The sequence below is a fragment of the Heteronotia binoei genome, chromosome 15 (genome assembly GCF_032191835.1).
Source record: "Heteronotia binoei isolate CCM8104 ecotype False Entrance Well chromosome 15, APGP_CSIRO_Hbin_v1, whole genome shotgun sequence".
NCBI lineage: Eukaryota > Metazoa > Chordata > Lepidosauria > Squamata > Gekkonidae > Heteronotia > Heteronotia binoei.
Genome location: NC_083237.1, coordinates 29,745,517 through 29,771,424, shown reverse-complemented (window position 1 = coordinate 29,771,424; position 25,908 = coordinate 29,745,517). Strand labels below are relative to the sequence as shown.

The following is a 25,908-nucleotide window of genomic DNA, read 5'->3' as shown; positions in this document are numbered from 1 at the left end:
TCCAAGAGAAATGCAGGGAACAGAACAAGGGTCTATATGTGACTTTTATCGACCTTACCAAAGCTTTTGATACCGTTAGCAGGAAAGGCCTGTGGCAAATCTTGGAACCTTTAGGATGTCCCCCAAGGTTCCTCAGCATGATCATCCAGCTACATGAAGACCAGCGAGGCCAAGTCAGACACTGCAACGATCTCTCGGAGCCCTTCCCAATAGGCACAGGTGTAAAGCAAGGCTGTGTTCTCGCGCCAACTCTTTTTACGATCTTTAGCATGATGCTTCAAAGAGCCGCAGTAGATTTAGATGACGACGATGGTGTCTACATCTGCTATTGCACCGATGGCAGCCTGTTCAACCTGAGGAGACTAAAGGCCCACTCGAAGACAATGGAAAAACTTATCCGAGAGCTACTGTTTGCTGATGATGCTGCACTCGTCTCCCACTCGGTATCAGCTCTGCAGCATATGACGTCCTGCTTTGCAGAGGCCGCCAAGCTATTCGGCCTAGAAGTTAGTCTGAAGAAGACAGAAGTTCTCCACCAGCCTGCACCCCAGGAAGATTATAACCCTCCTTGCATCACTGTGGGTGAATCAGTTTTGAAGACAGTCCAGCAGTTCAGCTACCTGGGGTGCATCATCTCAGACGCCAAGATCGACAAGGAGATTGACAATAGACTGGCAAAGGCAAACCGTGCATTTGGCCGACTGCATAAAAGAGTGTGGAGCAATAAGCATCTGAAAAAAGGCACAAAGATCAATGTTTATAAAGCGGTTGTGATGACAACCCTCATCTATGGCTCCGAATCGTGGGTTTTATACTGTCATCACCTGCGACTCCTTGAGCGCTTTCATCAGCGCTGCCTTCGCACCATCCTCAACATCCACTGGAGTGACTTTGTGACCAACACTGAAGTCCTCAAGCGGGCGGAGGTTACAAGCATCGAGGCACTGCTGTTGAAGACACAGCTGCGCTGGGCAGGGCATATTTCCAGGATGGAAAACCACCGCCTTCCCAAGATTGCCCTGTATGGCGAACTTTCCACCGGCCATCGAAATAGAGGGGCACCAAAGAAGAGGTACAAGGTCTCCTTGAAGAAATCCCTTGGTACCTGTTGCATCAACCATCACCAGTGGTCTGACCTAGCCTCAGATCGCAAAGCATGGAGGCACACCATCCACCAGGCTGTCTCTTCCTTTGAGAACGCACGCATAGCTGGTCTTGAGGACAAAAGGAGATTGAGGAAGAATCGCACTGCTACAGCACTAACCCCAAATCAGACTTTTCCCTGCAGCCACTGTGGCCGGACCTGCCTGTCCCGCATTGGTCTTGTCAGCCACTAGCTAGCCTGCAGCAGATGTGGACTACTGCACCTTTCTTAAATCTTAGTTCGCGAAGTCAAGCCAAGAATAGGAACTTCCGGTTTCGAACTACAGATGACGTCCATAGCGATGCTAGGGCTGAGCCATTCAGCGACCATAGAGAATCATGAACAATGGCGGGTTTTTAAGATTTGGGAACACCCCCCCCCACCACCACCAGATAAAGATCTCCACCAAACTTGATGGTGCTAACTAAGGAGACCTTGTTTATCGTGAGGGCTGTTTCCATTATCTTCCCAAGGAATAATTCCCCTGAGGCAAGCCAAATAAAAAAAGGAGTATTGGAGTAGGTATATTGAAGCGCAATAAATACATGTGCCATAGCTTGCAAACTATCTGAAGCATTTACATCCTAGCTTACTACAATTCTTAACTCCCAAGACAACAGCTTAGTGCTAGAAAAGACGAAAAAAACTTCATCTTTTTTTTAAATGAGCATGAGACATGAATTAAAATCTTTGCAAAATGGAGTATATGCACAAAAAATGCAGCATGTCATTTCTATGTAAAAAACTATAGTATATAAAAATAAAGCACAATACTTTGCAAGGGCAGTCATTGACCAGTGCTCTCCATGTTTTCTGATCTTGTACTGTTTCTTTGAGTTGTTCTATGTTCAGGCTGGTGTCAACTTGCATAATTGCTTTTTCTAGTGACATGGCCAAAATAAGTTGTAGTTTTGTGATTTTTCCTTCCCATGCATATCTGGTTTCTTACAGTCCAGTGCTTGCTTGTGTGTCACCTTTGCTGTCCAAGTAATGTGCAGAATTGATGTTAACCTACTCAAGTCAAGCAGTTCAACATCTGCAGTGACTACAAACCATGCCAACTGTGTGTGCCTGAATACACCTGAACCCACTGACAAATTCTAATACAGCAGTTTCTCATTGGAATCTCTCCTTGAAGCTCTTCCAATGAATGATGACTTTCAGGTCATTAACTGCAATAAGCCCAGATGCCAGCCTTGCCCCATATCCTTCCACTTGGGTACAATCATCACAGAACCCAATACTATCAGCCCAGCCCGTCCACTCATTCACCTGCTCACTCTCTGGCAATCAGCCATCAACAACATCCTTCTGCTCCTTCCGTTGGATAAATATGCAAGTCATTCTGCAGAAAAATCCATGGACATGGATTTCACATTTAAAAAAAAAAAGGCTAACATTCAAAAACCTGTGGCAGGACCTTTTAATCTTCCAGTAGAAACTTGTGTTGTTGCCATGAAAAGTAGCATTCTGCAGCAAAGGAATGTCAAAAGGTCTAATCCTATCCACCAGCTGCATTCATCAAATGGCTTCCCGATGGTGCTACTCCTTGTGCCTTTACAATCACAGCCAAGCCTTTTCTGTGTTGGAATGGTCTAGCAGAGCAGGTATGGGAAAGAAAAGGCACACAAGACAGTTTTATTCTAGAGAACCTGGAGGAGGGTAAACAACAGAACGCTAAACTATAAAAATTAAGGATGAAGGTTTTGATTCAGTGAGTGTATTTCATAACTGTAAGAACATAAAAGAAGTCATGTTGGATCAGGCCAATTGCCCATCCAGTCCAACACTCTGAGTCACACAGTGGCCAAAAAAACCAAGTGCCATCAAGAGATCCACCAGTGGGGCTAGAAGCCCTTCCATTGTGCACCCCCCCCCCATCACTGCCCCAGACAGAGAGTTCCAACAATAAGCTGTGATGTGGTGTGCCTGCTTTTCAACAAACCTAGGTAAATACTTTAAAAGTGACTCCCAGGTTCCCTTAGGTCTTTCTTCTAATAACTATTTTATGGGCTTGCTATAAGTCCCTGTAGGCACATGGGTCCCCAATCTCCTCTGGATCAAAATACTAATAAGGAAATGAACATGCTTAACCCTGATAAAAACAAGGCAGCATCTGAGAAATTTGCATGTAATGTATGTGCCTTTCTAAGATGCTTTGAAACCCCAGTGTAGAAGAAAAGATAAAAGATTTTTTAATAAAATAAAGTCATGTTTCACCTACCTGGCCACAGGTGTTTCTAAGCACTCCAATAGAGCAGCAACAAAAAGTTTCTAGGTGACCTCACAAACCGATCACAATTTTTCCCCTTTCCCTCTGCAGTGTATAGATTCCAACAATGGCAGTTACACATCTTGTATCTGCCAAAGTGGGCTTCATCCACAAAACCTGATGTTCCATATAAACCTTGTTAGTCTTTTTTTTTTTTTTTCCTTATATATTCATCATTTATTGAAATTAGTATATGTAACAGATCCGGACGCAGCTGCTGGGTCCGGATGCCTTGGCTGCCCCTGATCCACCATCCCTTTTAGCTGTATTAAGGCGGACATGGCAGCAAGATAATCCAGTGCAAGCCCTGTACACGTACTTTCGATATGGGACGCAACAACAACAGTTAATTGAAGAATTACGGGTAAAATGGGCAGATGAACTGAACCTTAGTATTCTACCATTCCAATGGTTCACAATCAACAGGGCGATCCGAAAAGTTTCTAAAGATCAACGCTTGATATTAATTCAGCAAAAAATTCATTTCCGTATTTACTGGACACCTGTTCGACTACACAAATTTAACCTCTTGACTTCACCAGCATGTTGGCGATGCCAGGGAGGTGAAGCGGGGCTAAGCCACATGATTTGGTCATGCCCGGTGCTGCTTGATTTCTGGGGCGATATACTCAGGTGGATAAACCGCGTATTGGGAGGTCAGCACAGATTCACAGCCATGCAAGTTCTTTTAAACTACTTCCCGTCAGCATGGGTGTTGTCTCGTCCACAGCGATATTGGGGATTTCGGGCACTGATGACGGCAAAGAGGATAATCATGCAGATGTGGAGAACGGAATTTTCAGGAACCGTAGCGCAATGGCTGGAGGACATGCTGCGATTGGCGGTGGATGAAAGGCTGGTCTACCGACGAATGATGCAACAACAACAATTCGAGGACATTTGGGCACCGTTTTTGGCGGCTGTCAATAATTTACAGGGTCCGGGATGTGAATTTGAACATAGTTCCCTCTAGGCTGTGGGGGCCAAGGTGGTCCAGAGAGCTATATCAAGTATTAGGCATACAATAGGCAGAGATAGATAAGTATGGGCAACAAGGGTGACGGGTCACAGGGTGCTGGATGAGTGGATAATTGTGAACTACGTAATTTTTTGTTTGTTTAATTGTTAAATATTTATTATTACTAAACCTTGTTAGTCTTGAAGGGTACTGGAGACCCAGACGGTTTTCTCAAGAAAACAGTGCGACCTCTCTTAAATGAAACAAAGACCAGGGTGAATACAAAAACCTCCTTTATTGTGTTCTGGAGACTCCAGTGTGTAAGCGATAGGTGGAAGGGACAAGAGATACCCCAGTCAACCTTCTTCCAGAGCTTACTCTTACCTAATGCTGTCCTGAAAAATCTCTGGAAGACAGAGATGACCCCTTTGGAGTACAACAATCCTTATTTCCCTGAGGTTCCCATGAAGTTGATTTCCCTGAGGTTCCCCGCCCCCCCCCCTAAGGCTTATTTCCATCTTGGGTGCCACTGGCTTCTTTCTCAGAAGCAGCATCTGTCTGCACCTGTAGTGAAATAAAGAAAAGAAGGAAAAATGAGCCTACCAACATCTCTCATAATGCATTACTCTAACAAAACAGCATCTTGCACTCATCTCGAAAGAGCAGGAAATGCTGTCCTTGGTCAGCCAGTGTCAGCCACCTTGAAGTCCCCTTCTAACTGCTGCCACAATGAATTACCAAACACAGCACCTCAGTACCACACCAGTCCCCTCTGATATAAGCACATGCTCATCCCAATCATAACCCACTGTAGTTTCTGTCAAGCAATGTGAATCTTTCTTTTAATAATATAATGATAATAGTATGATGCTAACTGAATGTATCTGTGAAGCTCCATGAATGTTACTAACCATGAACTAAGCTGGGCACATCAAAGCAGGGAATAGCCAGAGTGTAGTTCGCGCCTCTTTTGCTTCTCTTGCTTTCACTAACAAATGCAGGAATGTAGACTTTGAAGATAAGCGCCTCTAGGGACAGGTTCTCAAACCTGGTCCCAGGAAAAGAAACCACAGGGGAGATAAGAAGTTGCCGTGTGAAGATTCACACGTGAATACAGCATTGTTTAGAGAATTTAGCTTTGTTTAGGAAACCTTTGATGTGCTACCTTTAAGTATGTCCTCCACTGTTACTATGTATCAGTTCCAATACCTAGCTCAACAGAAGCATCTTGGATTATCAATAAAACATACTTTGTTTCAAATCAAGGACTGATTTCTTTGAGATCTAATTGCTTGACCTCTCATTTTTACTACTTGAATTATGTGATGTGTGCCTTAAGATGCAGAGATGCACAGGGAACTTCATCCTTTAACCTGAGCTTGCCCCCCCAAAAAAGGCCAGGGAGCTACTGTCTTTGGTCCCTACTAGACAATGATCCACCTCTTTTCAGTCTGACTCCAGCAGCTCTTAGGGCTTTCTGTTTTTACAAAGGAAAAAAAGATTATTGGGAGGATATATTCTGCTTATCTGCATATGTTCTGTGCCCACTGGAGGAAACGCACAAACCTGGCAATAGATCTGAAGTCTCACACTTGCAAAAACAACAGGGCTTTTGCAATGCTCCTTCTGCCTAACGGCAAGAGGGGAGAAGAGGGTCTTCACACTCTTAGGTTATTTGTCTCACCAACAATTTATCCCACCGGAAGGGTCCCAATCACAAACATGGCTATGACATGCATAGAATCTTGGAGTGAAACATGATCGGATGAATTCCTCTCCCTAATTTATAAAAGTCCGCTTTCATCCCTCTATCCTCCTGTTGTCACCCATCCTTCCTAGTTGTATTAAATGTTTTTCATATGTTCTGGTCATTACACTCATTTGCTGTATTCCTCGAATTCATGAATACATGTTTTATACTTCTGATGCAATGCTAGATATGGTGTAATGAAGAAGAGACGGATCATAGAGATCACAAAAATGAAACATTAGAACCTGTGTAACTATATCTTATGTAACAAAGTTTACATTTGTCCACTGTAAAACGTAGAATAGTTGTTTATGTAGAAAACAGATAAGATAAGCAAAAGACCATAAAGAATTGTCTCTGCTTATTTAAAAAACAAACAAACCAAGAAGTAGCAAAGGAGGCGAGGGATGAAGCCAGTCACCTGGGATATCACCTGCTCACCCTAGGAATGCTGCAGATTGTGTCACCCCCTGTGCAAACAAGCAATGCAAGCAATGGGCCAGGGAGCTAGGATGACACAGTGGCTAGGAGAAGAAAGATGGCTCTCTGGCAGAAAGGAAGGCCTTAGAGACTAATGGCTGTCCCAAGATCCCTCCCTCAGTGACTTTGCAGCATAGTCTGCAGCAATGTGGCCCCCATCTCTCCTTTCACTGGGGACTTTCAGTTCTTTGAACAAAAGGATGAGGAAGAAACTGAACTTCCACGGCCTCTAAAACAGCTAAAACGACTGCATCCCAACAAAGTCTACAAAACTGTTGCGTAACAAGCAAAAACCCTTTCTTGAGCCTTGCCAGCTTGTCTTGTTTTTTAGTTGTATTATTTATTTATTTATCTAAGATTTATATCCCGCCCTTCCCACTAGGTGGCTCCCAGGCAGACCAGGCAGACCAGGAAACTAGAAGGCTGACTGAGCCCCCCAGGGAAACCTGCTGCACTTCTCCAAGGTCATCTGATGATCTGTCTTACCTTAGAAAGGCTTAATGACATTACATTAAAAATAGGGAAGGCAGATTATTAGCATGTGTATAAAAAATCCTGGCTTGGATCCTTTTGCCATCTACACTGCATTTCATGTTGTTGGGAGGTTTGGGTTTTTTTAAAGAGAAGAGTAATCTTAAATCTGCCATTGCTTATAACCTATTTCTGCAGGTACATGTATCAATTATATACTTCATTTATACCCCACTGTTCTCCCAATAAAGACTCAAAGAAGCTCACTGGTCTCCTCTGTTTTATCCTCACAACAACCCTGTCAGGTAGATTAGGCTAAGAGAAAGTAGCTGGCTCAAAGCCAACTGATGGGCTTCAATGGCAGAGTGAGGATTTGAATCTGAATCTCCCAGCTCCTAGTTCAACATTCTCAGCAATACACACCGGGTTTCAGGTTGTCTCTTTCTCTTTTTTTGGCTAAATATGGTAGGGTCTTGCCCTCTGGGAGGCACGAAAAATCAAAAGTTGAAAACAGAAAAGAGAGATCTTGCAGCAAAACAGAAGAAAGTGTATGATCTGTGCAAGAACACTGACTATAATGGTCAGGGGGAAAAAAGGGGGGGGAGCACAAATCCCTTTTCTGACTTGTTCTGTTGACAGCAGGGATTTCAACCCCCTTACCTGGCTTCCATTCCCCTCTTCCTGTCCTTGCTGCAGTCTTTCCATTTCGCTCTGGCTGCAATTCTCCTTTTCCTGTCCTTGCAGTCTTTCCATTTCACTCTGGATGCTGTTAAAAGAGGCTGGGGATTGGGAGGGAGAAGAGGAGGTTAAAACCCTTTGGGGAGCGCTGCACACCCAGCTCTTAACAGGCATGCAGGCATCTCCATCTTAAAAACAAACCCATATCCTACCTTGCAAGAGTTCTTCCAGCCAGAAGTAGGGCAGGAAGGAAAAAAGAGAAGGGGGGGGGGAAGGAGAAAAAGTCACATGTTTAGAAGTGGAAAGATATTTGACATTGCTGGATTCCACTGCAGCATCAAATTACTGGAGTTTTGAGGTGCAGCATTTCCGGATTCCAGGAATCCATTCCATCCCTTTAGTTCAGGGGTCCCCAACCTTACTGAGCTTTCAGGCACCCTCTGGTTGGTGGGCTCAACTAAAAAAAAATGGCTGCCACAGGAAGAAAGCCAGTCACAACATTCCCAGGAGTGAGTCTATGCATCACTATATAATAACCCTTTAACATTTCAGACAGAAGCTCAGCTTAAGATGATGCTTGTTAAAAATGAACATAATCACTTAAAATATTTTCTTTGCACACACACAACTTCTCTTCAGGCTCACAATGAAGATCCTTGTGCTGTGATGGCAACTGCTGCCCAAACTACATTTTTTAAAAAATCTGCAACTCTGACCTGGATGGCCCAGGCAAGGCTGATCTTGTCAAATCTCGGAAGCTAAGCAAGAGTCAACTCTGGCAAGTACTTGGATGGGAGACCTCCTTGGAATACCAGCGCCTGGAGGCAGGATTTATTCAGCCCCCTTCCTGAATATCCTCCAGGCCCCAGTAGGGGTCAGTCACCAGACGTCGCCATGACTTCCAGGTGCGCACACACTCACACGTGCACATATAAATACAATTTTTAATTTAAAAAAAAATTAAAATCTGCCTAGCCAATCAGATCTCCTGCGGCCAATCAGAAGTCCTGCTGAGCAAAAAGCCCTTCTGCCCCACCTACTTTTAAAAAACACATGGCGGGTGCCATGAAAGGCGTTGGAGGGCACCACGGTGCCCATGAACACCACCTTGGGGGCCCACTGCTCATGCTGGACCCCCAACCTCTGCAACCATTGCCATCTCTGGGCCTCTCTCCCACCTACCTTTTTCCTCTAGCTCTCTCTGCAGCTCCCCCTGCAGCCCCGACCGGGCTGCTCTCTCCTGCTCCAGCTTCTCCCGCAGGGACACAATCTCTATCCGCAGACGTTCGGCCTGGTGCTCGGCGCTCCGGAGCTGCGATTCGGCCTCCAGTCTTTGCTGGCTCACCATGCTCTGCAGGTCCTGGCAGAGCGAGCAAAACAGCCCTCTCTGTGACTTGAGGAGTCTCACCCCTCCCGCACGGATATCCCACAACTTCACCACAATGCAAAGAAGAAACTGGTCACCATTACCCGGATGGAGCTGGGCGGGCCCTGGATCTTGTCGTCCAAAAGTTGGGAAGAGGCTTGGCGCAACCCATCGTTTTCAGAGTGGAGGCGTTGCACTTCATAGCCCAGGCGCTTGTGAGATGCAGCCAGGTCAGCCTAGGAGGTAAGAGGAGAAGGGAGCAAATAGGATTAAAGCCCCTAAACTAGGCTGGCACTCTAACTTCCGAGGCATAGAGACTTCTCACCATAGCGATGTCACTCTATGGCCCACAGGCAGTGGCTTCTCTCAGTTGCGCCAGGAAGTTCATTTTGCTGGCCTTCTTCTGCTTCTACAGTGAGAAGCTGAATACTTCAGCCTGTACCCCTGTCCTGGGATTCTCAAGGGCCAGCTTAAATGTTCCAAGGCCCACATGGAAAGCTTTGGAAAGTGTTTCCCCTTGGCAGTGGATATTACATTTTAAAGCCTCTTGTTCTGTGCATTTGCTGAAATGCATGGAAGAGCTCCATGACAGCTTTCCTCACAGCTGGCAGGAGAGATGCTACGTGCCCAGCCAACAATGCACAAGAGCTGGATTTACTGTCAGTCAGGGCTTTCTTTTGTGGTACAAACAATTTTATTAGTAACATATGGTAATAAATTTCAATTTCTTACTTCATTAATAATTACTTTTAAAAAAATTTATCCCATATATTACTTTCTACCCCCCCCTCCCCCCCCGTTACTTGACCCCTGCCGGTGTTATATACTTAAAATCTTAATATTAAAGGTACACTTAATTAATAAGAAGCAAAATTAATATCCTCCTCCCTCTTGTACTTAAGTCATTATCAAAAATTGTCCAGTGTCCTTTTATTTTCCACTCTTTTTCTACGTATCTTCTGAACTTTTTCCACTCCATCTTAAATACTTCTAAATCATAGTCTCTTAAGGTTCTTGTCAACTTGTCCATTTCACTCCATGTCATAACTTTTACAATCCAATCCCATTTCTCTGGTATTTTCTCTTGCTTCCACAGCTGCGCATACGATGTCCTAGCAGCTGAGAGCAAGTACCAAATTAAAGTTCTATCTTCTTTTGGAAATTTTTCCATTTGTAATCCCAACAGAAAAGTCTCTGCAACTTTGTTAAATTCGTATCCCAAGATCTTAGAAATCTCTTGTTGAATCATCTGCCAGTACTTTTTCACTCTTTCAGAAGTCCACCACATATGGTAGAAAGAACCTTCATGTTTTTTACATTTCCAACATCTATCTGGCATCTTATTGTTCATCTTTGCCAACTTTTTAGGAGTCATATACCATCTGTACATCATCTTAAAACAGTTTTCTTTAATACTCTAACATGCTGAGAGTTTCATAGAGTTCTTCCACAGATATTCCCATGTGTCCATCTGTATCTCTTTATTTACATTAATTGCCCACTTAATCATTTGAGATTTCACTACTTCATCTTCTGTAGACCATTTTAAAAGTAACTTATAGATTTTCGAAATTAATTTTTCATTATCTCCAAGCAGAACTTCTTCCATTTGTTTGTTCTCGTCTTATTCCTTCAGTTTTAACATCGCTTTCCGCCAAACTTTTTATTTGTTGCATTTGAAACCAATCATATTTATTATTCAACTCTTCAGCAGTTTTCAATTCTATTTTACCACTTTGTATTTTTAGTAGTTGATTATATGACATCCCTTTTTCCTCTCCTGTCTCAGCTTTTATTCTTATTACTTCTGCTGGCACTATCCATAGTGGTTTTCTCTCATCGCCATATTTCTTGTACTTCATCCAAATATTTAGTAGATTATTTCTTATATAATGGTGAGGGAAAAAACCATCCGACTTTTTCTTTCCATAGTACATATAAGTGTGCCAGCCGAATTTATCAGTCAGGGCTTTCTTTGTACAAAAAGCCCAGCAGGAACTAATCTGCATATTAGGCCACACACCCTGACATCACCATTGTTTCACACAAGGCTTTTTTTGTGGAAAAAGCCCAGCAGGATCTCATTTGCATATTAGACCACACCCCCTGGCACCAAGCCAGCCAGAACTTCGTTCCTGCTCAAAAAAAGCCTTGCTGTCAGTGCAGCAGCACAGCCCCCTCCCCCATACAGACAGCCATTGCCAGTGATGGGAAGAGAAGGGAGGGGCTGTGGCTCAGTAACACAGCCCCTGCTTCACACGCAGAAGGTCCCTACTTCAATCCCTAATATCTCCAGTTAAAAGGATCAGATAGTAAATGACATGGAAGACAGCAGAAAGCCACTGCCAGCCTGAGCAGGCAATAAAAGGCAGTTTCATGCGTTTCATATGCTGCAGTGGGATGGAGGAGCGGAATGCCTTTGGGAAGAGGCTTCATATCCCCAGGCCAGCACAGGATTTTTTCCAGGAACTTCCACAGGTGGGGTGGGGGGGAGCTTTAACACAAACCAGTTCCCAGTCAACACTCACTCCCAGCCTTCTCCCTTCAAAGCCACAGTTCTGCAAACCCCAACATTTGCTGCCCAGCCTTTCCCGGGCCTCCCTACCCTTGCTCACGGTCAATGCACACAAATCACACTCACCAGCTGCTCCTGAGTCAACCGCTGGCTCTTGCTCACCGAGTTTTGGAGGTCCCGGAGAAGCTCCTCTGAGTTTTGGATCTGAGCAAAAAGAACCTGGACCTGCCCCAAGAAAGAACCAAGAGGTCATGGAGTGTGGAGAGGTGGTCAGGATACAGGTCCCGGGTGGGTTTCAGCAGCATGCCGCCGACACGTACCTGCTTGCTGCAATCTTCACTGCTGCGCTGCAGAATCTCCTCCAAGTTGGCCTTTTCCCGAGATGCTTTTTCTACAGCTTCCCGTTGCTGCCGCACCTGGGGGAAAGGATCAGGGCCACATCAAGAGTAAGAGAAGGAAGCTGGGGTCCCACTCTGACTATTCCACAGCTTCTTGGCGAGGGGCTGTGGCTCAGGGGAAGACCCCTCTGCTTTGCATGCAGAAGGTTCCCGGTTCAGTCCCCAGCATCTCTGGTTTAAAAAAGGATCAAGTAGTTATGTGACATGAAAGATCTGCACCTGAGACCTTAGAGGACTGCTACCATTCTGAGTAAACCACTGTGGCTATTGGATTCTCTGGTACTGCCAGGGAACCACAAGAAATGAAGCAGAGAGCTCAAGGCTTCAATGCAGCAAAGCCAGAACTAGGTGTGGTAGCAGACTTACAAGGTTACACAGAGTCAGTAACCTGATCTAAAACTAATAAGTAACGTTTATTAAAGGAAATGCATTCTGGAGAGCACAGCTATGAGATAGAGATAGGTTACCTATTCAGGCTAACTAGATGGTGCTGGATGCTGGGCGCATGTCCAGCCTCCATGGTGCAAGATGAGAGATCAGGGACCTCAATGAACCAATGACCTGATTCAGTATGCTTGAAGTGTTCTTCTTTGAACCCCTCTCCCATTAAGAATGTAACAGGATTCCCCTGGCGCTCATGGGAACAATTGCAAAAGTCAGATGGCCCAGGGACTGCAGTTTATCACAGCTCATTGCCCAACTGAAATAAAGGTGCTGTTTTTGCATGGGAGAATGGAACAGGAGAAAAGAGAAGCTGTTAGCTGGGTCAGGCCAGGTGTATATTCTTGGAGAGCAACAGGAGTGCTTTGTGGTCCTTGCCCACTAAAAACGTAGGAGTGTAACACTACAGCCCTAAACACATTCACAACCTCCTAAATCCATTCAGCTCTATGGGCTTAGAAGATGCTTAGGATGGCAATTTTTGGCCCAGTATCCTGTTCCTCCAATAGCCAGCTAGATGCTTTGGGGGAGCCTGCAAGCAGGTCAGAAAAGCAACACGTTTCCTCTCCTGTCCTGCTCCCTGGCAACAGATCTCTGGAACAAGTTTCCTTCATACTGTAATTTTAACTCTGCATCTTCCCCCTGGTATGACCAATGCTCCCTCTAAGCTATGGATCTTGTGAGCAAAACCTCTGCTTTGTGAGCTACTGGCATTAAAGTTGTGAGCTACTGCATAAATCAGTTTGCTCTGGGGTCATTTTTCCTGAGCTAAGACAAAAATGTATGAGCCGGAGGCTAAAAAACTGTGAGCTAGCTCACACTAACTCAGTTTAGAGAGAACACTGGATATGACATACATAATTGCTGGTGATGTTGCTGCCTTTGAAACCTGGCTGATGGGGAAGTCCACCAAGAATCAGTATGATATTAGTGGCCTCCAAGTGTAACTGCAGTGCCCAGAATATTTGGTTCTGTCCTGCACATGCCCAGCAAAACAGGTCCCTCCCAGGGCTCTCTGCCCACCTTTCCTTCTCTCACTAGTCCCACATCATCCAGTCCATCTCCTGGGACAGGCCTCACTTCCCCTCCTCTCCGTCCCCCTCCTCACTACAGGAGACAGGCTTGTGAATTCTCTCACAGGGGCTTTTCCATTTAGAAGGAAGCCAAAAGTCACGGTCAAGCCAGAGCCAATCCAGCATTCAGTTCCATCTCCAGGTTCAGCCAAGAGCAAAACCATTCCTCTGATCTTCAGAGGTGTGCTACAATTGAAAGGCCACAAAGAGGGTGGGAGGACACTTGTTTTCACCCCAAAGCCTATACAGCTTTCTTGTCTCTTGCAGGTTCCACTCTTGTTCTTAACGCGTACACACACCTTGTTGTGAAGTTGCGTCCATTCTGAGTCAGGCACCAGCTGAAACCCAGCAGGTGATAGGTAGATGGTCTCTGGCACCAGGGTCCCACTGGAGGAGGCAATTGATATGGTCTCAGGGCTGGGGGAGCGTCTGCGCCGGATTGGAGGCCCAGGGCTTGGTACCAGCAAGGACGATGAGGCGATGGAGACACTGTCAAGGCCAGAGGCAAATTTCTCAGCCACCCCTCCTTCCTCTGAAGTGCCACGGTCATTCCTTGGTCCGTCAGGGAGTACTGGCTCAGTGAGGAGGGATTCAGAGGAGCTAAAGAGGCCGCCCTGATAGCAAACAAACTACAAATTAATAAGAGGCCTTCACAGAAATTCTAAAAATGCCAAAGCAGCCTGGATGGGATGAGCATTCATTTGTGTGCTGCCAGCAGGAAAACCTGTTGCCCCAGCCCTATAATTTCAGGGGCCAAAGGGAATCTCCAAAATTACATGAGCTGGAGAAGTTCTAATTGGCAACACAAATTTTCACAGATAATTAATCCAGCAGGATTTTGCCAGAACAGCAGCCATTGCTTAAAACTTCAATTTGTCCTGCCACTGTTCTGGCACCTATCAGTCAAATTTCTGTTATTTGTTAATTTGTATATTGACCTTCTATTGATTTAGAGATTAAAAAAAAGAAAAAGAAGAAGCTACACCATCCCAGCGCAAATATGTAGCCCTAGAGCAGGGGTGGCCAAACTGGCTGAACATAAGAGCCACATAGAATAAATGTCAGATGTTTGAGAGCCAGAAGACAGGCAAGCAGGCAAGAAGGAAGATGGGGAGGGAGAGGTGGAAAGAAAGCTACTTTAACTTTAAATGCCTTTTCTAAGTGACTGACTGGCTTGGAGACATGATTTAAAGAGATAAATGCCTTCTCCAAGCCAGCTGACAGGGCAGTGGGGGCTTTGAGAGCCACACAATATGTGTGAAAAAGTCACATGTGGCTCCCAAGCCACAGTTTGGCCACCCCTGTCCTAGATTTTCAAAGACACTTACTGAAATGCCAATTTATTTGTGAATACCCAGTTCCCATGAGTGCTTTTGGCAGAGATTCCCCTTCCTTTCCCCATCGCAGTCTCGCCCACCCAAGCAGCTTTGGCATTTGAGATTCTCTTTCCATTTCCTCCCCAGCTCACCTGCTCACTCTGAAGCTCCTGAACCAGCCCCTCCGCCCTGGCCAGCTTCCCCTTCAGTTCCTCGATTTCCTGCTCCATCGGCAGCACAATGGCCCGGAGCCGCTCGGAGTCTTCCTGTGCCTGCAGGGAGAGAGGAAACACACTCGTCAGAGGCCCACCTAGAGGCTCTCTGCCTCCCCGATGGATCGGAAGGAAGTCCTCAGTCACCTTTTCCATCTGTTTCTCCAAGGAGTCCAAGGGGCTGCTCCTTGGCAGGAGGCGGCTCCACACATTCTCCCGACTGTCGCGCTCTAGAGCCGAAAGACGCGCCTCATAACTAGAGATGGTGTCTGTAGGAAAAGAACTCTCATGTTGTTGACGTGCACGGAAAGCCAGCTCAACTCTGGGGTCCTGCTCCTCCCTCCCACACCAATTCTCAGAGGTAACATTGGAAAGCCTGAATGGAACCTGCGTTTTCAAAATCAGTGTCTTTCTAAATAGTACGTGTGGGGGGGGGGGTGTTAAGCTGCATTAGAGGGAGGCTTTGGCCAGCACAACCCTGCTTAAGCATCTTCCAGTCAGCCAGGAAGTTGGACTAGATGCATTTTTGGTCAGCTCCAGCAGGGTTCTTCACTTCTGTACCAGTATGCCCAGCCCATTCCTTCCTCCTCTGGCCTGACACCTGGGTCTCTCACCTTTTAGAATAGTTTGCAGAGAGGCCACCTCTTCTTGGCATTGGCGTCGGACAGCCTCCACGGCCTCATGCTTGGTGTTTTCACTCACAGCAGCCACAGCCCGGACAGTTTCTACCTCAGCTAGTGCAGCTGCCAACTGGACCCGCAGGTTTTGGATCGTCTGATTGGGGTTAGGTTCTCTGGGGAGGTCTGGACCAGGGGAAGCACCCACCTCCTGCACTTGCTGAGGTTCTTGCAGTGGGGGGGAGAAATTGGGGAAATTATAACCGGGACTGAATCTGAATCCAGGACCTCTGAGTTTCCTCCTCCCCCCCCTTTTGACCTTTAACCCCAAAGTAATCCAACAGCTTGAACTGGGACAAACACCCTATCCGTGACCTCTGACCTCCCCCACTAACTGTGACGTCAACCACAACTCTGCTGTAAGGGGGGGCTCAAAGGGCGTGGCTTCCCGTCGTCCCGCCCCCTCTTCCTGTCTATGACGAGCGGGGAGGGGGGGCTCGAGAGTACCTTCCATCTCGCGGAGGCTTCTGCTGCTGTTGCTGATCCGGAGGCCGAGTGGATTCGGAGTCGCCCGAGCGGAACCGGAAATAGCCGAGTAGAGACGAGAACAATCGACCAAAAAAAAAAAGCCCGCAGTGTCGCGTATGGACGGAAATGTCCGAGTGCCGCTGAAGGGGCAGTGCCTTCCCGCCAGTTCGCTCTTTTCTAAGAAGGCTGCCGGACGTCTCGGAACCCTCCGAATGTTTCCGAAAGGAGCCGAGCTGAAGCCGGACGTGGGGGGGGGGGGGCGGGGGGCGTTTGTTTGTTTTTAGGCAGCGGCTGGGTGGAGTAGAATGTACCGGGGCTCATCCCCCGCCCCCCGCTCCGAACCTTTGAGCTGGAAGTGAGTCTCTGGTCGATGGCCGGACGGGGAAAAAGGAGGGGTGGTTCCTGAGCGCTTGAGATACACACTCTGCCCATGCTTAGAGGCCACATAGTGTTTTTAATTAATGTTTGTAAGCCGCCCTGAGCCCACTCATGGGATAGGGCGGGGTATAAATTAAACAAAGTGATGATGAGGCTTGAGCTGATATTGAAAATCAAGTTTCGGGGCTGAAAATAAAGCTTTGGTTTTTAAAAGGGAATGCTTATGATCAGAACTGGAAGCACTGGTTTGCAAAGTAGGAGTCTAGTAACACCTTTAAGACCAACAAAGTTTTATTCAGAATGTAAGCTTTCGTATCCACTGGTTTGCAGTAAAGCAAGCTTCATGTCACTTGTGAACCTGTTTTGAAAGATAGTGGTTGAATAACACTGAGTAAGTACAAATTGGGGTTTTTTTACCAGATGCAGGCGGCCTTCAGGTCCCTGCAAGGTGTCTTATACAGAAGGACCACCTCTGTCCTGTAAAGCTTGTCAGATGCCCTCTTTTCCATACTAGTTGGCCCACAGTGCCAAATTCTACAGAGCTAATCCACATGGCTTTCGGTGAGCCAAACACTAGATCCAAACTCTAACACCAGCTAGAGAAAAGGGGGGAGGGGGAGGATCACCCAAAAAAGGCTTTGCTGGTGATACACGGGGCATGAGGACTGTAATAAGGAGGGAAATTGGGTGGAAAAAGCAGGTTGGACCCAGTCCCATGGTAGCACTGCACAAGTCTGCTCTTCAAGTTATCTCATAATTTAGAAAGCACTTTCACCCCCTTTTCAGCACTGGCTTAAACTGAAAGTCCATGGCTTTAGAAGGGTGTAACTCTGTTTAAGATTGTCCTGGCTGTCATTTAGCACTTTGCTTTAGAGCATTAGGAAGGGAGTGTCTGATAACAAAAACAGGAAAAGAGGTAAGGGAAGTCAGAGCATTAGGAAAGATATTAATGATGTAGGTTTTAAAAATATTTTTAATATGCTGTCAAGTTTTTCTGGCTGTTACAAGACTCAGGGCTTTTTAAAAGCAGGAACACATAGGAATGCTGTTCCAGCTGGCTTTGTGTCAGGGGGTGTGGCCTGGTATGCAAATGAGTTCCTGCTGGGCTTTTTCTAAGGAAAAAATGCTGAGAAGACTAATAAAATCATTAAAATATTCTGTTACATTAGCTGCAGCGGCGTGTTTTGAATTGTTTTTGAAATGCTGGATGAGAATACTTAACCAACTCTGATATACATACTGAACAAATTGAGGTCTCTTCCGTATAACCTCTTACCAGCAAACTAGTTCCTTTAGGGTCAGTTAAATCTGCACACACATTATGGTGAGTGTTTGCTCCCCCCTCAGTCTGATCTCTTCTAAAGTAGCGTTCAATATGGCTTACAGTTTTAAAATACTATTAGGCATATAGACATGAATGCATGAGCCCCAGACAAATAAAATGAAATATCAGTCACTCGTACTATAGTAATAAAGTAGCCATGCAGCATTAGCAAAGAGCCAATAAAAGACCAGCATCAGAAGAAGAATCTTCCCAAGACTTCAATTTATTGGAACAGAATGGTTTTAACTTCTTCAGAAGCCAAGAATAAGGGATCATGATAGATTAAATAGGGGAAGCCAAAAAAATCTTCAGTCACAGTGGCACAGGGGGTGGGGGCCGTGGTTCAGTGACAGAGCATCAGCTTGGCCTGCAGAAGGTCCTGGGTTCAAGCCATGGCATCACTAGTTAAAAAGATCAAGTAGTCACTGCTGCCTGTTTGACCTTGATGGACCAATGGTCTGATTCAGTACAAAGCAGCTATGTACATACATATGCTTGGGGTGGTTAAATGGCTTCAGCCAGCCATACCAAAGTTTCTTTATGGGTGCCCCAGTGTTCAAATCCCAATTCTGACTACATTTGTAGCATGATTCAAACAGGAACTAAACTCTAGACAAGGAACTGAAAACCAACTTCGCCCCCAGTTAGGTAATGTGGGATTTTCTAAGTTCAGCCCAAACCACTTTTTGAATGGCTGGTGTCGTTCCACAAGAATTTGTGAGTGGTGGCATTTTCCTCAGTTTGGCTCTGCTGTTTTTATTATGCTTAGCTTTTGGGATTAGTCACGGCTTTTTTTTTTTTGAGCAGGAACGCACAGGAATGCAGTTCCAGCTGGCTTGGTGTCAGGGGGTGTAGCCTAATATGCAAATGAGTTCTGGCTGGGCTTTTTCTACCAAAAAAGCACTGGGATTAGTTAACAATATACACACAAGGCCCTTTGTAGCCCACTGCTGCACTGACAAAGTCTGTGATTTACTACTGCTGTCAACAAAAGAACACACAAAGATTGTGAGCAGGTGAATTTATTGGCATCACGGCTACATCAGCATTCAGTCAAAAACTAGATCAAAGACAACATGGGAGGACTTCCATGTGTCTCCTTCCATCCAGACCGACTTGAAGCTTTCCTTCTTACGAATCATTTCCTGGGGCAGATCATATTGCCTGGCTCAGGACAAAGAATAGGAACTGCGCCCACATTTATCCTGCCTGATGGCCAGCAAGTCCAGCTTGGCAGTCATCGCATCCAGGCTGCTCAACACTTGCTCCAGTTTCTGCAGCACTCGCGGATCAGAGTGTGAAGCACAAGTGTCAGGCAACTGCGGCGGAACAGGGGGCTGTGGCACAGCAGGGCCTAGAAAAGGCACAGAGCAAAAACTTCAGCGCAACCAGGTCCAGCCCTAGACTGGCACCCTAGGCAAGGCTAACTTCTGGTGCCCTCTCCGCACTGATAATGTCACTGAGACACAGGAGTGCCCAGTTTGGTGCCCCCAGAAGACCAACGTCCAAGGCAGTTGTCTAGTTTGCCTAGCGACAGGGCCAGTCCTGAACACAACCACTGCTAAAACCTCCTGGAGTGCAATGAGCAAAATCAGAAGAACCAGCACGGAACTGCTTCCATTGGATGACCACAGATTCTCCTACAAAATTAGAGTCCAGTGGCACCGTTATGGCCAACAAAGTTTTATTCAAGGTATGAGCTTTCGGGTGCGCACACACTTCTTCAAATAAAATGAAATGGAAGAAAACCGTTCAAACATAGACAGAGGCTGAACAGCAAATTAGCATATAGCATGGTGAAGATATCTTAAGATATGCAGAGACAAACAGGATTAACAAGTGTAAAGGGTCAATAGTTCTGTGGATTTAATTAAGGGGGAAAACAGTGAAACAATAAATATGTCAAATGTGTTAAAGAACTGCCTTTCTTTTGAGGAAAAGCTGAAGCGTTTGGAGCTTTGCTCTTAACTAAGGGGGACTGGGTACATGACATGTTCACAAAAAAAGAGTTTCCGAAGGTAGCCATGGTGGTCTGCAGGAGGTAGCTCGATGTGAGTCCAGGAGAACCCTAGAAACCAAGATTTTTGTGTTCTTCGCCTTCAAGAATCAAAGTTTCCTTTATCAGATTCTAACAAAGGGCATTTGACTAAAAAGCATATGCTCCAAAAAATCTTGTGCTACTGGACTCAAATCTGGCTTTAAAAAGGTAGCTGCAGTGGGGAAAAGCAGACATGGTGGACTGGACAGAGAGAACCTTTTCTCCCTTTCCCATAATCTGAACACAGAGTCACTAAACTAAAATGACTGGCAGTAGATTCAGGAGAGACAAAAAGGAATTGTTGTTATATATTTATACACCACTTTTCTCTCCAGATGGGTCCCAAAGCACTTATTTGAAACAGCAGAAATGGACTATCTTTCAGTGAAGCTGAAGGAAGGAAATATATGAGAGTGTAAAGAAACCTGGCAACCCCTATATGATTGGTTTTAAAAAAAAATAAATTGAAATGTAGTAGGTAAGAATGTTGTAGAAACCAGAAATAAATGAATAGGTCAAGAGAAAGTAATAGATGGGAATAGAAGTGATGCGATATATTGTAAATGACTTTAACCCTTATTCTCCAGTTTATTGTTTATTTGTTTATTTAGTTTATTGTTTGTGTGTTTCAGTTAGTGCAATAGAGTATGTGTTGCTTTGTTCTGTAATATGTATGTTGGAAAACAGAAATTTTTGACTGAAAAAAAAAAGCAGTTTACAATGTTATTTTCCCCTTCTTCAATTTATTCTCACAACAACCTGTGAGGTAGGTTAGGCTGAGAGTCTATGACTGACCCAAGATCACCCTCTGTGCTTCCACGGCAGAGTGGGGATTCAAAACTGGGTCTCCAAAATCCTAGCATCATTCACACTAGCTGTCTCTCAAAAGGAAGTACACAAGTACAATTAATATATATGATTCACTGCCACTAGAGTGATGAATGCTACAGAGATCTCCAAAAAGGGTACAAGAAACCCGCCTCTTAATTACAGGAAATCCTGTTCACTCTGCCACCCCAGGACTTCTGTTGTTTCACCAGGCAGGCATAGATCACAATACTCTGCTGGCTATTAATGCTGCTGTAAACTTTTTTTTTTTGCAGGGGGGGGAGGGGGGATAAGTATAAAGGCATTAAAAAGCTGGCCATTTCTGACATCCATGACAGAGAATCTCCCACAATCTCCCTCTTCCCAATCTCCTCCCCCATAAGCCACCGTACCACGTCTGGAACAAATCTTCTCTTGCAGTTGGTGATGGGTGTCACGCAGGTCTGTGAAGTGTCTCACATGGAACGTGTGCTGTGTGGCAGGACTGGAAGCAATGGCATGGAGCTCCTGTTGGGCAGTTGCACTGATGAAGCCCAAACCAACCTTCCCAAGAGAAAAGACATTTAATAAGCACCACCAAACTGCCTTCAAAAGCTACAAGGGTAGAGGTAGACTTGGAAGAAGCAATACAAAAGTTCAGAGTTGCTTAGGCATCTCTCTGAAGGCACAATTCAAGGTGGGCTGCACAGAGTCCCATCCCAAGTGTGTCAACACACAGGGCTCATGTAATTGGTGCGTTTTATGGGTCACAAGCAAAGCACAGGAAACAGACTGGCTGGAAGTCAAGTTGGAGCAGCTAGGGTTGCCAGTCTCCAGGTGGTAGTTGGAGATCTCCTGGAATTTACAACCAGTCTCCAGGTTGCAGAGATCAGTTCCCCCAGAGAAAATGGCTGCCATGGAAGATGGACTCTATAGTCCCTCCCTAAACCACAGATTAGTGGATCCCATATTCAAGTCATAACAGGTCTGGAAGGATTGAAGACCACTGCTCTGGGACAACTGCATGCTTCTGTCTGCATTTGGCACCATCTTGGAATCTCTTGCCCCACAAGAAGCTGTAAATGAAGTTAGGACCTAAGGATACAGGGCCAGATTAACAATTAGGCCAAGTGGGCACTGGCCTATGAGCCCCCATGCCTTTAGGGGCCCCGGGCCAGCTTTCCCCCCCTGATTTTCTCCCTGCTTGCAACTCTCAGAGCCTGCACAATGCAGCCAGCAACTGAGCCACTCTTTGCCAAATTTGACTGAGGAGGCCACTGCTAGCATCGCCACCAAGTTTGCCTCTCCCCCACAGCTTTGTCAAAGGGGCTTTGGAGAAGGTGCCTGTAGGCTGCAGTGAGGGCTACAGGTGGCAGGATGGGCGCTCCAACTCTGCAATCATTTGCAAGAGGCCCCCTGAGGTTTTGACTGCCTAGGGGCCTCCACAGGGTTTAATCCAGCACTGTCAGGATAATGGATTCTAGACAAAATCTGCACTCCAAGTTTTCTGCCTCATGTTGAAAGAAAGAAAGGCAGCAGATAAGAAAGAACAGATACTTAGGTCTCACCCCAACTGCAAAGCGCGCAACTCCAGCTCTTTCTGCCTCTTCGACAACCTCTAGATATTCTAAGGGGTCCCCAGTTTTCAGCCCATCGGTCACCACCACGAGAATCTTGGTGGCCGTGTTGCGGGCACCTCTGTGTGGCACAAACAGCTCCCTTCTAAACATTGGAGAGAAGAAAGGAGAGCAGAATGAGGAGATACAAAAGCTATTAGCAATACCAAATTAAACTTGTCCCTCTATCTGCCCTTTTGATTGGCAGTAAATACCAGGGGTTGTCATTTATCCCCATAACATTAAAAATTTCAACTGTTCACTATCATTCATTAAACCTCCATTAAAGTATCAGGACATTTATCTCCTGGTCAGTTGACATTATTTTTTTCTCTTTTCTTGTCCTGTGCCAGTACCACTAAGAATCATTGTAGGACCATAGACAGGGCTTTTTTTGAGCAGGAATGCCCAGGAATGCAGTTCTGGCTGGCTTGGCATTAGGGGATGTGGCTTAATATGCAAATGAGTTCCTTCCAACCATAGCTAGGATGAGTCTGGTATGTGCACCACTCACCTAAAATATTTTTCAGGAAAGCTGCTGTTTTCAGATTTCCAATCAGATTTCAATCAGATTTCCGGGGGGGGGGGGGGGGGGGGTAAGAATTTATTTTTTAAATTAAGGATATGTCTATTTTTTAAAAAAATTGGTGTCGCTCCAAACTATTTGGTACTCTAAATACCAACCATCTGGCCCACCAAAAAATTTCCCTGGCTAAAGGTGAATTTTTCAAGATTTCTATCACTTTTATGAGGAATAAATGATCCCCAGAAAAACCCTCCTTTAGTTACGATTAACTTAACAGCATAAGATTGTTCTTCAAAGAGGGAATATTTAAGTATAATTTACTTTTGGAAAGTGTTCATTGTAAGCAGGTAAACCCTTAAGAGTTTAAAAATAACTTATTTCACATGTATATTTCTGATGCTCACAATTCATACAGCACTTAGGCTTGGGGACAGGGTTCCAGAACTTTTGGTAGGTTACTTAAGAATATAAGAGAACTTAGGAAGTTATGAACCACACCTCACAAGCATACTAAAATGCTATAAATACAAAGGAGAGACAGTAAATGGTCGTAAAAACATTTCTGTGGCATGCTGGCCACAGAGCAGGAAGAAACAGACCAAAGATACCCACACAGCTTTCCTGATGGCAGAGGCTGTGTGCGTGGAGCCTCCCAATTGCTTAACCTGGTTGAGCAGTTGATCTGGATCAGGATTTCTGTGGAACTGCTTGAAGTCAAAGTGCTCCTGAAAGCGACTGGAGAACTGCAGGAGAGAGAACTAGAGGGGATGGGGAGAAATTAGTGGGAAGGAAGAGAGCTCTTCTGACTGAAACTTTGCTTGCAGAATTCCACAGCTTCCCATTAGCCACCACAACAGATTTTTAAAAAATTAATTTATTTTTTGTGCCTGGAATTTTGTACCCCTGCATTTAAGTCATGCAACTTGTAGACTCTGGACTGCAGAGATCATTTCCCCTGGAGGAAGTGGCAGCTTCAGTAGGTCAGCTATGGGGCCTAACATCCCTGCTCAGCTCCCTCCCCAAGCACCACCCCTCCCACTCACTGCCCCCAAATTTCCAGGAATTTCCCAGTGGGAGTTGGCAACCTAGGCTCCTACTTGCTATAAGGTAGGTTCCCATAAGTCAATTTTTGCCTTCATTGCCACTTAGACGTCTTCCTTGCCACACCTTTCTCTGTAATTCAAGGGGGCTGTTCCATCCCCATTACCTGTAGTACAGCTCCCCCTACTGTGTATTACCTGTGTATTGTTGGGAAAGCTTTTCATGGTATGTGTAACAAACTCCTTCATATGCATGAATTCTGAGGATCGCATGCTGGATGAACCATCAATTAAGAAGATAATATCTCGGGCATTATTTGGACACCCTGGGTGTAGTAAAGGAAGTAAAGCAGAGCAGAGCAGATTATTCATAGGCAAAACCATTTCCCTCCATTCCTAAGACTCAGCTGCATTCCTTAGGTCACTGAGGAGCCCTGGTTTGGTGGTTCAGCACATGCTTTGGATCCTGAAGGTCCCAAGGTCCATTGTACGCACTGGCGTATCCAATTAAAGGATCCAAGATATGGGCAAACAACCTCAGCCTGGCAGTTCATCAGAGTTTAATTTGAACCAGGGTTGACAACTTTGTTCCTGGTGGGGCACCTGTGCCTTTAACACCCCTGTACACAGGATGAATGAGCTCCAAGAGGAGGTCAGGGCCCTGTGAGAGCTTGTACAGTTCCGCAGGGCCTGTAAGACTACACTCTTCCACCAGGCATTTGCAAGTTAGATCATTGGCTACTACAGTCTCTAAAAATTATCTGGACCACCTCTTGCAATCTGCTCCATATAGAACATCTGGACCATTAAGATCTGCTTTACGGAGAACACCTAGCTGGAATAGCAAGACAACACACTTAAGATCATAGTACTTGAAATGAAATGTCAATTTCTATGTTTTAAATTGTTTTTACTGTTTTAATGTATGCTTGTATTCATGCGTATGCATGACCATGTGAGCCGCTCTGAGCCTGCCTCGGCAGGGAGGGTGGGATACGAACTGAATGGAATTAAATAAATAAAATAATAAATATAGTAGGCAAAGCTCCTCCCCTCCCCCAAATCTCCCTACTTCATGTCAGGAAAAGCTTTCTCTGCTTAATTTTGGCCATTCTCATAGATGTTAGAGGAGAAAAGAGGCATTTGCTGCCCCAAGCAGAGATTTAACTTCTCAAGGCTCAGAGGGGATTCAGTCCTAAAGAATGACAACATCAGCAACTCATGCTAAAGGGCATCCCCCCTCCTCCCAAGACTAAAAACAGGACAAACCAGGGACTGTTCCTGATTAACAATGGCAATTGGCAGATATGACACCAGCACTGAACTTTCTCATATATGCCACAGTATGTTTAAAACAGGGTTCAAATAATTTTCTGTGAACTTCTGTTTAGCATCTGTCTATATGCTACATAAGGCTGAATTCATACTGAAAGTTTTTTCTCTTGCCGTTGATACACCCAAATTGGGGGGGGGGGTGTTTTTAAATGTGCAAGCATCAGGTATTGTATACATCAGGTATGTCCAACAGGTAGATCGCGATCTATCAGTAGATCACAGAGGGGTCAGAGGTAGATCACCAGCCCCACTTGGTCTCGTGGTTTGCTGGACAGGTATTTGGGGTTTTTTGATGATTGTTTGGTGTGGTGGTATTTGATTATTGGTGCCAGTATGATGAATTCTTATTTTTACTTTTAGAACCGCATGTGTGGTTTTGGCATCATCCAGAGGTCTTCAGTTCCTGTTGATCCTTAATACTTTGGGACAGTGACAGTTTTGGACCAGATTCAGCCAGTGCTAACTTAGCACCCCAGTATTATGAAGATGAGTGTTCCAAAGAAGAGCAAAACCTACCACTTTCATGATGAGTGGGAAATGGACTGCTTTTTCATCATGGTTAAAGACAAGTGTTGTTGTCTACTTTGTAATGCCGCTGTATCCTTGCCCAAAAAGGTAATCTGGA

General features: G+C 45.3%; 2 protein-coding genes across 4 annotated transcripts; both read right to left on the bottom strand.

The window, feature by feature from the left end:
• Window positions 1–4,650: 4,650 nt before the first annotated feature.
• Window positions 4,651–16,458, bottom strand: RABEP2 (rabaptin, RAB GTPase binding effector protein 2). Of its 3 annotated transcripts, none has more exons than XM_060256313.1 (13): window positions 16,199–16,458; window positions 15,689–15,919; window positions 15,222–15,343; window positions 15,015–15,134; window positions 13,846–14,160; window positions 11,955–12,050; window positions 11,761–11,859; window positions 9,224–9,355; window positions 8,936–9,113; window positions 7,966–7,977; window positions 7,832–7,854; window positions 7,736–7,783; window positions 4,651–4,938 (listed from the first exon to the last, which is right to left on the bottom strand). In XM_060256313.1, exons 1-13 carry the CDS (start codon window positions 16,203–16,205, stop codon window positions 4,876–4,878), a joined length of 1,446 nt encoding a protein of 481 aa, XP_060112296.1. In that variant the 5' UTR covers window positions 16,206–16,458; the 3' UTR covers window positions 4,651–4,875. The 3 variants fall into 3 exon arrangements, with proteins under 3 accessions (XP_060112296.1, XP_060112298.1, XP_060112297.1); XM_060256315.1 differs by having other exon boundaries at window positions 11,797–11,859; XM_060256314.1 differs by lacking the exon at window positions 7,966–7,977.
• Window positions 16,459–18,927: 2,469 nt separating this feature from the next.
• Window positions 18,928–24,271, bottom strand: LOC132584468 (integrin alpha-M-like). The gene is made up of 5 exons (XM_060256360.1): window positions 24,147–24,271; window positions 23,521–23,666; window positions 22,335–22,488; window positions 21,180–21,330; window positions 18,928–19,275 (listed from the first exon to the last, which is right to left on the bottom strand). Exons 1-5 carry the CDS (start codon window positions 24,219–24,221, stop codon window positions 19,091–19,093), a joined length of 711 nt encoding a protein of 236 aa, XP_060112343.1. The 5' UTR covers window positions 24,222–24,271; the 3' UTR covers window positions 18,928–19,090.
• Window positions 24,272–25,908: the final 1,637 nt, after the last annotated feature.